General features: G+C 42.6%; 1 protein-coding gene across 1 annotated transcript; it reads right to left on the bottom strand.

Moving 5' to 3' along the window:
* Positions 1 to 675: 675 nt before the first annotated feature.
* On the bottom strand, positions 676 to 6,434 carry LOC134205954 (uncharacterized). The gene is made up of 3 exons (XM_062681655.1): positions 5,634 to 6,434; positions 1,827 to 4,930; positions 676 to 1,468 (listed from the first exon to the last, which is right to left on the bottom strand). Exons 1-3 carry the CDS (start codon positions 6,432 to 6,434, stop codon positions 676 to 678), a joined length of 4,698 nt encoding a protein of 1,565 aa, XP_062537639.1.
* Positions 6,435 to 13,869: the final 7,435 nt, after the last annotated feature.

The raw sequence follows: 13,869 nt of genomic DNA, 5'->3' as shown, positions 1-13,869 counted from the left end.
AATGGTCGTTTGACAGAATGGGCCCAATGTCAATTACTGAATGGATAATATGGTAAAAATGTCTTCCCCCAAATGACCAAATGACATTTACGGCGAAACAGCCCTTTGGTCAAACGACCATTGAACGAAATTTGGTAACCTCTCTACTTTTTAGTGACTTAGTCGATAGTGACTGTTGGGGACGTATTGTTCGGGTGGTTCGGACCTCTTTTGAGCAAACTCCGTTATGTGTTGTGGTACATGAAGATGCTAAAAGCTACATTTTTTATTATAATAGGCGCTCAATCTTAATAAGGTGCATACATACATCGAGTCTAACCTTCAACTGTCTGTCTCCCAAACAAAATACGTTCGATGCTTTTGCAACCTAACACCTGTAGTGCATGTTTATTAATACTAGTGATTTTAATGTTATTTTGTTGTTGTACTCACTATTTCAATGTGCTGTTCTAATCCAATAATTTTAATTCAACGAATATAGTGTAAGTTTTAGAAATTAAGTGTTGAGCTTGTCCTTCACAATCTATCTCAATGTGCTCAATTGGTGTTTTTCCTATCTCTGCTTCTATTTTTCATCCCACCAACTTCTTGACATCGACCGGTGCATGTTTACCGGAACGATCACCTCTAGACGGACAAGCGCAACAATCGCCAGCCGAGGGGTATTCATGATTTTCAACAGCGGTTCTCAACATTCCCCGACTCGTAACTTGTCCCTGACTTCTTCTGGGCAACGTTACTATTCATTACATCCAATACAGCCAACTTTGCAATCGGCCGACGGATCACTCCCTTTGAAGTCTGCACAACCGCCTGTCGAATTCTCCCGTCACGTCCTCGAATAACTTCAATAATACGTCCTCTGATCCATCCATTGCGTGCCACTTCGGTTACAACTATAACCAAGTCTCCTACGTCCACTGGTTTAACTTCTTCGAACCATTTAGTTCTTCTAGCTATCGTGGGAAGGTATTCCCGGATCCATCGTCTCCAAAACGAGTCGACCATGATACGGCATAAATTCCAGCTGCTTTTACAGGCTTGTCCTGGTTCCGCTAAAGATTTCACCGGTTGCGTTACTCCCCTTGAACTTAACAAGAGGAAGTGGTTTGGAGTTAGTGCTTCCTCCTGGTTTGGATCCACCGGAACAAAGGTTAGAGGTCTAGAATTCACGATCGATTCTGCCTCCACGATAAGAGTCCCGAAAGTTTCCTCATCTGGGATCCTAGTAGTATACATAGCTTGCAGGGCTGTCTTGATAGATCTAACAAGCCTCTCCCATGCTCCGCCCATGTGTGGCGCCGACGGTGGAATGAAGCACCATCTCGTAGTAGAGTTGGTGAACGTCTCTGCAAGCTCAGCATTAACATTGGTCAGCTCTTTTCGTAGATCATTACTGGCACCGACAAAGTTAGTGCCATTGTCGCTGTGAAATTCCACGACTCCGTACTGAGCGAGTGAACCACTTCTAAGTGCACGGCACGGATGGTCAGGCACGTAAACAAAGCGACCCACCTTTTGACGGTTGCCCTACCTACGCGAACTGCTAGGGGGCCAAAGTAGTCCAATCCTACGTACGAGAAAGGTCGCGTAAATGCTTGTGTTCTCGTCTCAGGCAGCGGCGCCATTCGCGGCACAGAAGGTGCCGTTTTTCTCAATCGACATAAATTGCAGCGTTTCGCTGGTGAACCAAACAAGTCCGTATCTCGTCTGTTGTCTCATATTTACTCTGTTTATCTACTGGCCACTCGTTTTCCACACGATATAAAAATTCAGGCCCTCGAAACCAACGGCTATGCGGTAAAAAGCAAGGTCCGTTTCCCCACTTTGTGGCGTCATCTGCAACGTTTTCCTTAGATGGGACCCAGCGCCACTCCTGTTCGGTTGATTCAGTCAGGATTTCTCCAACCCTTACGGCCACAAACTGTCGATAGTTGCGGTGATCCGACTTAATCCACGCCAATACATTCTTAGAGTCGGTATGGTAGAAACACTCCCCTATTGCCAGACCGTGCGCCTGGCGGATCATTTTCTGTAAGCGTACTCCGAGTACAGCCGCTTGAAGCTCCAAGCGTGGAATCGATAAAGATTTCAGAGGCGCAACTTTTGACTTAGCGGCCACAAGTGCACATTCCACCGTTCCATCGTATTCAGCTCTCAAGTACGCCACGCAGGCATAGGCTCCTTCACTGGCGTCAACGAAAACGTGGAGCTGTAACGATAGGAACTCGTTCGTGTGCCGATCCGGGAAGTAGCAACGAGCAATGCGAATACAATCCAATTGTTCACACAACTTTGTCCACTGCCACCAACGCTGACACAGCTTCTCGGGGATAGGTTCATCCCACTCTGTCTTCGCTCTCCAAATATCCTGAATTAGAATCTTGCCGTGAATGACAAAGAATGACATGAGTCCTAAAGGGTCAAACAGACTCATCACCACTCGGAGAACTATGCGCTTGGTCGGACGCTGCTGAGCTACTAGCATACTAGCAGAATAGCTGAACTCATCTTGCTCGGGGCTCCATAGCATTCCGAGAATCCGTTCCGTAGCACTGGTTCTATCTAGCACGAGGTCCTTTTTTGTTGCTGAACTGGTTTCCCCGACTCGTCTGAGTACTTCTCCGGAGTTTGACATCCAGTTTCTGATATGAAATCCACCCCGAAAATGTACGGTCCGTACATCCTTCGCCAGCTGCACTGCTTCGTCTATTGTGTCTGCACTATCCAGGTAGTCGTCGACATAATGTTTCCTGATTATAGCATCGGCCGCCCTTGGGAACTCTACCGCTTGAGAGGAAGCATTCAGATTTTTAACATACTGGGCGGAACAAGGGGAGCATGTGGAGCCAAATGTGGCCACGTCCATAATGTACGTTACTGGTTCGGTTTCTGTATCATCTCTCCACAACAGCCGCTGAGCGTTCCGGTCCTCTTTTCTTATTTGAATCTGATGGAACATCTCTTTGATGTCGGCGCAGATTGCGTAGCGTTTCTCCCGGAATCCAAACAGTACCACAGGTAGAGAACTAATCAGATCTGGTCCCTTCAACAGCATGGAGTTTAGTGAGACTCCTTCCACCATAGCTGCTGCATCGCAGAATATTCGGATTTTATCCGGCTTTTTGGGATTCAGAGCAACGCCTAGTGGTAAGTACCAGATTTTCTGAGGGTCAGCTTCCTTCATTTCCGCTTCGGTCGCTGGATGTATATACCCCTTTTCTTGGTATTCAATCATTTGTTTCTTAACGCTGTTTCCTATTATCGAATTCTTAGCCATTCGTCGCTCCAAACAAAGCATTCGTTTCTTGGCCATTTGATAACTGTCGGGAAATTTAATCGTGTCGTACTTCCATATGAGGCCTGTTTCATATCGCTGTCCGACGCGCCTCGTAGTATGCTGCAGAATTCGATTAGCTCTCTGAACTTCTTTCGATTCCGGACAGTCAATGGCCTTCACTCCCAGGCTTTCGATGGAGAAATATTTCTTCACCAATTCATGAAGAGAAGCGTTTGTTTCACAACTGCAAATGTGAAAACTTAGAGCTCTCTCGCTTGCTCCGGATACCGATCCATAGATGGTCCATCCTAGACGTGATTTGGCGGCAATTGGTTCTTGTGGGTTCCCTTCTCTTATCTTCAAACTAGCTCCTAGATGCGAATGGTCATTGCCGATCAGTATTTTCGGAACGGCATTTGCATAATCCTCGATAGGCAATCCTTCCAAATAGGGATACTTCGCCACCATCTCTGCATAGCGCATTGACTGCCGAGGCAGATCCAGTCGGTTCACGGTTTGTGCATCGAACAGCTGGTATCGGTAATTCTTGCTGCCTCCTGCTATCTCCAGGCTAACCTTCCTCGAGTTCTTCTCAAATCTCTTGATGTTCGCCGTCCATTGAAGGCATAACGGGCTAGGTTCTCCGTCTACCCCTAGTCGCTTGATGACATCCTCCTCAATCAGTGTTCGTGACGATCCCTCATCGAGAAAAGCGTATACCACGATAGAACGATTGTTAGCGAATAGTGTTACTGGAAGAATACGAAATAGACTGGAACGAGCTGCGTGATGATGATTCATAATTCCACGAATAGGTTCTGATACTTCTGAACGGGTTTGAGTCGAGTGTAGAAGAGTATGATGTTTTGCTTGACACCCTTCTATATCACACAACTTTTTAGACTTGCATGGTCGTTTCCCATGAGCGCCGATACAAGTTCGACAAAGTGAATAAGCTTGAATAGTTTTCCACCGCTCATCTACCGTCATATCACCAAATTGCTTGCATTCCCTGACCTTATGTCCTGTATCCTTGCACACTAGACAGACAATAGAATTTTCCGATCGTCCTGAGTGCCCTTGTGACCCGCTCATCTTCGTCGCATCGTTGATGTGTTTTGATCCGGCGTGCGCTCCCAAAAAAATCTTTTCTCTGGGTTTCTCCAGCTTTACCTTCTGCATTGCTCTTGGTTCTATGTGTAGAGTCACGTCCGCTGCGGCAGTCACAAGTCTCGACATAAACTGAGCGAAAGTTCGCAGGTTGGTTACCGGTGCTTCCTGCTTAAACAGCGCCCAATCCAACCTTAAGTGTGATGGAATCTTGTCAACTGTTAGTTCGTACAGAAGAGTAAGGTTGTTGAGATGTGTTTCTTGTTGTCCCATTTCTACGTGATCACATAGGTTTTGTATCGCCATGCCGAAGCCAATCAGCGTTTTCAGTTTATCCGATTTCGGTGCTAGCACCTCACGAACCTTTTTCACCAACATGAAAATAAGATGTTCCGGCTTTCCATACAAGGTCTCCAACGTAGCGATGACATGAGGAACTGCAGCAGGAAACAGCAATCGACTTCTAACCGCTTCCAATGCCGTACCCTTCAAACAGCGTTGAAGACGTATCAAGTTTTCCGCATCGGTATAGCCGCAAGCCTGTGAAGAGTTGTTGAATGAACTGATGAAAACAGGCCAGTCTTCTGGATTCCCAGAGAATAACGGAAGATCTCTTGGCATTACTTGCCTAGCCGCAATCTGGGTTGCAGAAGGCCCATCTACTTGTAGGTTTACTGTGCTAAACCTCTGGAATCCCGGAAGGTCGGGTGTGATTCCGGAACCGCCTTGTGGCAACGATCCAGTACGGATAGACTGTAAAATTTCACCTGTATTTGGTTCACGTGGAGCTCTTCAAGATGATCTGCCGGTCTGCTGTTCTGTCACGTCCGCCAATACATGCTGCTTAACCTCGTCTCTTTGTCTTACACCTAGACTGCTAGATGGTATATCACGATGTCGACCTGGAACTGCCTCTGTACGCGGATACTTCATTGACACTGACGGATCACATGCACTTGCTTCAATCGTAAGTCGGAAATAGAACACTGCTATCCTTCGTTGGTCGGAAGGATACTTGTTCACTTTGTAGAAATTTACTTTCACAAGAATGCGTATGCATTGCTTGTGCAACGTTGCTAACGGAAAGGGTGGAGATTTTGTTTTGGGGAACCCCTAAGCCTATACTAGTTCTAGCTATGCTATTGAGTGGGTATCCTGGCGAACCTGTCCCTATAGTATGTCTACTGTTAGCTAGTCTAGTGTGTGATTTCTCCATTTCAACCCCACTCGGGTGAGCACTTACCGAAGGCATCGATGGGGGAGGGAAAGACTTTACTATTTCGCCAGTCGGTGTGCTGGTAGGAAGCTGTTTTGGAACTGCTCCAGTCCCAATACACGTCTTCGCTTTCGGCAGGGCCTGTACCTCAAATCCGTTGCCAGCGTCACCGGCTTGCTGGTGGTTATTTGCTGCTTCTTCAGTGAGGCGTGATGTCGAGTTTAGCGGCTGGGACACAGGTACATCAGAAGCCGCCGTAGTCGTCGTAGTGGTCATTTTCACATTGCGTTCGCCTCGTGCCTCATTCGCTGCAGGGTATCGCATCGTCGAACAGGCCCCACCGAACTGCAATTGACTTCTCCACTGTCGTACCTTACTACTGCTGCTTTGCTGAGAACGTACGCTTCGTTCCTCTTCTTCCACTAGCTCTTCCTCCATCAAACGAATCCTCTCTTCTTCATACTCCCGTTGCAATTCAAGCTTCTTCCGTTCCAGTTCTCCTTCATTCTGCAGACGAGCAAGCTCGAGCTTTCGCTCCTGTTCACGACGTTCCAGATTTAACGTCTTCTCGGCTAGGGCTTTCTTAACTTCGAGTTTCTCTAGGTTTAGACGAGCTCGCGCACTCGCATTCGAAACGGACGATCTTCTGGACGTCAGAGATATACTATCCATGGGTGGTATTAGCTCTACGCCAGTTGTGGGCTGCGACTGTAGCAGCGAAGTGGAATTCTCGCATTTGGGGCAGATAAAGCTCCTCTCGCTGACGCTCTCATCCACTCCGACGCATCCGAAGTGCCACCAAGTATCGCATCGGTCACATTGGACCATGGCATCATTTTTCTGGACGCCGCATGCTCCGCAAGTGTTATAATCGATAACAACTCGATCTTTTAGATTGTTGGGGACGTATTGTTCGGGTGGTTCGGACCTCTTTTGAGCAAACTCCGTTATGTGTTGTGGTACATGAAGATGCTAAAAGCTACATTTTTTATTATAATAGGCGCTCAATCTTAATAAGGTGCATACATACATCGAGTCTAACCTTCAACTGTCTGTCTCCCAAACAAAATACGTTCGATGCTTTTGCAACCTAACACCTGTAGTGCATGTTTATTAATACTAGTGATTTTAATGTTATTTTGTTGTTGTACTCACTATTTCAATGTGCTGTTCTAATCCAATAATTTTAATTCAACGAATATAGTGTAAGTTTTAGAAATTAAGTGTTGAGCTTGTCCTTCACAATCTATCTCAATGTGCTCAATTGGTGTTTTTCCTAACTCTGCTTCTATTTTTCATCCCACCAACTTCTTGACATCGACCGGTGCATGTTTACCGGAACGATCACCTCTAGACGGACAAGCGCAACAATCGCCAGCCGAGGGGTATTCATGATATTCAACAGCGGTTCTCAACAGTGACCTTTAATCCAAAAGTCATCTAACCAAATCCTATTGAGCCGAATTGAACGCATATCCGAAACTGTTATCAGGTCGAAAATGGTTTGTCCGAAAATGTAGTTTGACCAAAAGGGCGTTTTGCCGAACTGGTAGTTTGGCCGTTAAAAATCGTTAGACTGAATAGATCATTTGACCGCAAATGGCGTTTGGTAGGAATGGCCATTTGGCAGAAGAACCATTCGGCCCAAGAATGTCCTGTCTGCAAAACAATCCTTCCGGCCAAACGGCATTTTCTGCCACATGACCTAATCGGCTAAACGACTTTTTGGCCAAATGATTAATTCAGCCGATCAACACTTTTTGCAGAAAATGCCATTTGGCCGAAATGGTTGTTTTTCAGAAAGGACATTTTTGCCAAATGACTCTTTCTACCAAATGATCATTCTTATTGAATTGAACTATCTGGTCAAACGATTTTTTCGGCCGTGATCCGTTCAATAATTGATATTTGGCCGAATACCAAATGGTATTATCGGCCAAATGGCATTTTCAGCCAAATGACCTCTTCGGTCAAACGATCGATACGGCCAGATGACCTATCAGGGCAAACCGCTTTTTCGGCCAAATTACAACCAATGGAATTTCCCAAGAATTTCTTTTTTTATTCATATATCCGAATCCAGGCAGAATCTGTTTTTAGATTTCCATTAGCATTATTGTTGTCGTTGCCAGTATATCTCATCGTGAGTCCAATATGCCCATTTGTCCATGTCCAATGTCCATCCAATGATCGTTGCATTGTTCGGTTGCCGGGTATGTTTGAGGAATACCTCCGAGAAGAACAAGTTGTCAGTCGTCATCAGGCAGCCGTGACGATAAGGTGCGTCTCCTAATAGGCTACCGCATGGACTGCGCAGCCGGCGACTCACGAAAGTTTGGTGGAGGGGCTGGGAATCACACCCATGACCATTCGCTTGTAAGGCGAACGTGCAGCCAACCCCTCCCAAGAATTTCTTAATGGACAATACAAAGAATTTCCTTTAAAACTACGAGCTTATTTTCGTTAAAAGGCAAAGATTTTTTTGTTGAAATCTACGTTTTGAACAATCTTCTGCTGAAAGACTGGAACTTTGAAAAAAATTTCGTGGAAACTCCGGAGTCTAATGCGAACATTCCGATTTTTTGTTTGTTTTAACGTTGGTTCTAGTCCAGTCGTCTTAATTAATCTAGATTGAGAGTCAACGTTGAAGCATTTCTTCTATCAGTCACAAGCTCCTACAATTATGAAGAATTTTCGGATATTCCGAATATTTTCCTGTACAAATTTGGAACAACTTTCTGTGAAAATTCTGAAGAGATTTTTCCTTAGGAAATCCAAAGGTAGTTTCAAATAATTCGCACAACTTCAAAGTAGTTCCCGAGGAACATCTGAAAATAATTTTCAAATGAATATTCTAGAAAAAAAACTCAAAGAATTTACTGGGGAAGTTGATCAGATTTTTCCGGCGAAATTCAAAATATTCTTTCGCTAATGTCTTGAAAATAACCAAAATGACCCATTCCGCCGAACGACACTTTCTGCCGAATGTCCATTACAGCAAAGGGCATTTTCGGGTTTTCAGCCAAATGAACTGTTCGACCAAATGACAAAGGCCAAATAACTTTAGGCTAGATAGTATTTTACCAAATGGTCTATTCGGTCAAACGACTTGTCAGCCTTGTGGTCTTCGCTTTCTTCCGAACGATCTTTTTCCGTACAATTTCAATTTCAACGGGAAATGCTTTGCATGAGTTTCGATTGTATCATATGCGGCTTTGCAGTCAATAAATAAGTGATGTGTGTGCACGTTGTACTCACGGTATTTCTGCAATACCTGTCGTACGGCGAACACCTGATCTATGGTAGAGCGTTCACCCATAAATCCCGCCTGGTACTGCCTCACGAACTCTCTTGCAATTGGTGTTTGTCGCCGGTATACAATTTGGGAGCTTATCGCCCTTAGCGCGGTACAGTTGCTCCGTCTATTCACGGTCTCAATCTTCCTGCTGGCGCTTTTTCCTCCAAAAATCGAGTTGTCTGTTCCGCGCCCGTTTGTATCGTGTGCCTCGTTCGCTCTCGTGCGGTGTTGCAGCAATCTCGCCCATGCTGCATTCTTCTCCTCAACTAACTGCTCACTATGGACGTTCCGATACTTCAAAATATCGATATTTGATTCGATGCGATAATCGAATCAAAGTATCGATATATTGAAATAAAAATATCAATACTATCGGAAAATCATATGATATTTCAAAAATGAGAATATTTTATTTGTTGTAGTTATTGATTTACTATCGTATTACCAATCTGCTTCTAGAGAGTGCCGTTCCAATAATCATCGGCGGTGGCGTTCGTCGTTGTTGTAACCGGTAGCGTTTTTGACATAGGTATTTGCTGAAATTCCACTGACATTTTTTCTCTATTACTTCTCTCCTCTATTTCTTCTATTTCTTCTTCGGAATTTTTACGGAAAAATCTATTGGAATATTCTTAACTAAAAAAGAAAATTCTCTTAAACTCTCACGAAAACTATCTTTTTGTTTCACATGAAAATCCCTGGAATTTCGACAGGGAATTCCCTACGATTTTCAGGGGCATCTTTCAAAACTTATGCAAAAATTTCAATCAGAAAAAGAATCAAAATTTTCATCAGAAAATCCGTAGAAAAGTTTTAAGGAAATTCTCTTTAAATCCTACGCTCCTTTGAATGAATAAATTTTCCTATTTTCAAATTCTTCTACATTCTCATTTTCACAAATCTGTTCCTAATTTCTAAAGGTAATAATCTACTTTATCATAGGAACACGTCAAGTATTGAATTGAATTCACGTAAGGATTCAAGGACCAGCAGCATGACAGATGTTGCACAACGGCGCGTCCATGCAAAGTGTTGAGTTGCCAAAGCTATTTGTGAGGGCAGCGTACACCTCACACTATCGCTACTGAAAGAATCATCGTAACCATCATCATTTTGAAGTATTTTCTTTCACAAAATACATTTGACCTCTCCCGTCAAAAATTGTATCTCGTTTTATTGTGTCATCGATTCTTTGGCTTATTTAAAGTATCCTTTCTCAAAGAACCCATATTATTGAAGCCTTCAACTATTTTTAAAATCGAAAACAAAAACCGAAAAAGTGCTGCACGTGTGAACTGGCCTGAAAATTCAACCGATGTTCGTTTTAAATCGGTTCAATCTTAAAATAAACAGCACTTTTTTGATTTTTGTTTTAATTTTCAAAATACTTAGAGGCGTCAAAAAATATGGGTTCTTCGGGAAAGTTGACCTTAAAAAAGCCAAAGAATCGATTGAGCTTAAAAAATTTTTGACGGAAAATATCAATTGTTATTTTTGTGTTACATACTTCGTTCTAACTCAATATATCGATATTGAAAGCAAAATATCGGATATCGAAAAAAAAATATCGATATTCCGATATATAGAAATCGGAACGTCCCTAGCTCACATTCGCCGTTATATCAGTCGTTTAACTGATCTGGGGCACCGTGCCACCGTGATCGAATATCATTCCAGCCATCTTCAAGTTGCTCTTTAGTTGAGATTGTCACATCCAGCTGCTGCGCGTTGTCTTGGGCTAGCCTACCGTCTTGTAGCCGAACAAAGTTAAGCCACGACGGATGATTCCAAAGCGTGTTGTACACCGTCGAGAGTTTTGAGCGCAGACATACTGCAACGAGGTAGTGGTCGGATTCAATATTCGCACTGCGGTAAGTGCGTTCGTTCGTGATGTCGGAGAAGAATTTACCGTCGATTTTAACGTGGTCGGTTTGGTTTTTCTCTTCGTGTGGGCAGTGCACGTTAATGATGCTGTAGTTGAAGAATCGACCTTTTATCCTCAGCTTCCACATCTTTGCATTGATTGGCTGCCACCCAATCACGCGTTGGCGCATCTTTCCCATTACTACGAAGCCGGTTCGCAGCTCGTTGGTGTTGCCACAGCTTTCGTAGAAGGTAGCCGCTCGATGCCCGCTTTTCCACACATTCTGCCCTGTCTAGAAAATCTCTTGCAGCGCCACGAAGTCGAAGTTGCGGGGATGCAATTCATCGTAGATCACCCTGTCGCAACCTGCGAAGCCTAGCGACTTGCAGTTCCATGTTCCAGAGCTTCATGGTAAGTTGAATAAAACAGAATTGCGAGCGTGACGTGCATTCAAAAAAGTATGCTCCGGATTCGTGGGAAACCAGAAATCTGAGAATTACCGTCTGATTATAAACGAGCTTCGAAAGCCTTTCGATCGATGGGCAATATGTCGCTAAAGATCCATTTCCTTCAATCTCATCTGGACTTTTTCCCCGATAATCTTGGAGATGTCAGTGATGAACATGGAGAAAGGTTCCACCAGGATCTAAAAATATTTGAGAAACGGTACCAAGGGCAACACAGTTCCAACATCATGGCAGATTACGATTATTGTATTGAAAGATCAATCTATATAGGGGAACTGTTCCGATCTCCATCTCACTGTACATATATCCATCTCATCGCTAAACAAAGAAATACGGCACCAAATTCGTCGCTTCTTTTTGTCAACATGCGTGCTCACTGCTGAAAAAAATCACAAAAATAATAAACAAACCAAATTCCTTTCCATTGCTTTGTTTTTGATGGGATGGAAATAGGAGCTATGAGATGAAGTGGCGAACCGTTCCCCTACATAAAAATGAATTTCTGTCTGTCTGAACCTTATAGACTCCGAAACTACTGAACCGATCGGCGTAAAATTTTGTATGCAGAGGTTTTTGGGGCTGGGTAAGGTTCTTAAAATGGTTCGAGACCCCTCCCGCCTTTGGAAAGGGGGGCTCCCATACAAAAGAACCAGAAATTTCTGCATAACTCGAGAGCTTAACAGAGAATAAATCAATTTTAGGCGAAACGAAGTTCCTCGGGTCTGCTAGTGAAACATATATGTACAAAACGAGAAGAATTAAAGCAAGATTTTCATTATCAAACATTTTCTTTCATTTCGAACACAAGAAAAGTGCATATAACTCGTCAATCATCAATTTATCGCATGATGATCCTTCGTTTTTAACCTCACTTTTATCTGCCAATTAAATCGTTTGGTTTTGCCTCAGAATGGTACATATAAAAAATAATTGCCTACCTTACGGCTTTTGTAAACGCTCTATAGCGAGTCAACCAACCAACCTTACATGGTTCATTATACCATTTTCTTTATAACTTTCGAAAACAATAACCTATCTTGATAATTTTAATTGGTGATCAACTAGGGTAACGGCTGTATTTTGGACCGGGCTCTTATTTTGGACCACCTAGCTGAATTTTGTATTTATATCACACAAAACTAAATAAAACGTGCAATATTTAAATTTTATTGCACAAAGAAACTATCCATAAGGTATTTCCTACATTTGTTTCTTATAAAATATTGCAATTATTAAGAATATTTTCACGTATTTACCCATGCCGGCTGGATTAGACCAAAAATAAGACGACATTGTAAAATTGAAGTCAACTTTCAAAAGCTGTAAGTTTATTTGTACATAGATTTAAACCACGTGAATGATGTTGTTGACTCGTTAAAACCTAATTGAAGCAGTTTCATATCTCGAACGAAACATTGTAAGTTTAAAAACAGTATTCTGAGGCATGTCCAAAATAGGTTCATTTTTTATTGAACCGAACATATTTTCGACATATCTTCTTTTTAAGTTCTAGATCTCTTAAACTTTTGTTTTTAGCAACCATTTGTTTCTCTAGTATCAAACCATTCATAAATTACTGTTCATACCGCATTTATAAATTACCGTTTATTGATGTAAGCCCTAGAAAAATGTCTATTAACCCAACATGTAACTGCTTTTATTATTTCCGTACGAAAATACTGCCTATGATCGCATATCAGTCCCACCTTTGCTGTAATTCCTATCCATATTTGTCCCATAATATGCGATTGTGAGCAGAATAGTTGAGAAATCTCTACGACAAGAACCAATCTTTGCTATAGCTCTCCGTCCGTGCTGTTTGCCAATGCAACAGAGTTCCGCGTTCTACGATTATGTTTCGTTTTGAAAAAGAATATGCAATGAGCAAGGAAGAACCAGGCAACCCACTACTATCAATGGCGCAAATGGAACAGATCTAACAAACTACATAAAAAATATGCAGGGTATATATGCAGGTGTATACATCACGGCAATGGGCCACAAGTTTGTTTTGCTTTGATGATGCTGTACCGAGTGGTACTGACATTGAAATTAGTTTCAATACCCTAAGCTTGTAGATATTGTTCTAAGCTTTGAATGCCTATAAAAATGTATTGCTTCACAAGGACTTTCAGGATGAAAACGCCGAAAATGCTGGAGATCGCTAATTTAATCCAATAGTAACATAACTTTGCAAGCAATACAAAATTGTTCGAGTGGTCCAAAATATGTTCAACAGGTGGTCCAAAATAAAAACAGGTGGTCCAAAATTAAATCTTACATATCTTCAGAATTTATGGTAGTTTGGTTCTTTCAGTGGGATTTACAACATTTTTACCTACAAATCCTACTTAGCATTCACCACTTTTTAGTTGCATAGGTAATTGATCAAGTATTATTACAGAATCTAACTTTTATTCGACAAAATTGTTCGGCCATCTCCTAAAGTGGTCCAAAATACCTCCCTTACCCTATGTCCCTATGATTTTGTCCCCGGTCGAATGCAGCTTATTGTGAAAAAATCGGTTAATTGCACACTCACACGGACAGACAGACATTTGTTCAGCTCAACGAACTGAGTCGATTGATATACAACATCATGGGTCTCCGAGACATCTTTAAAAAGTTCGGTTT

This window comes from Armigeres subalbatus, chromosome 1 (assembly GCF_024139115.2).
Source record: "Armigeres subalbatus isolate Guangzhou_Male chromosome 1, GZ_Asu_2, whole genome shotgun sequence".
NCBI classification, from domain to species: Eukaryota; Metazoa; Arthropoda; class Insecta; order Diptera; family Culicidae; genus Armigeres; species Armigeres subalbatus.
The sequence above is the reverse complement of the archived record's forward strand: the minus strand, read 5'-3'. Positions and strand labels throughout refer to the sequence as shown.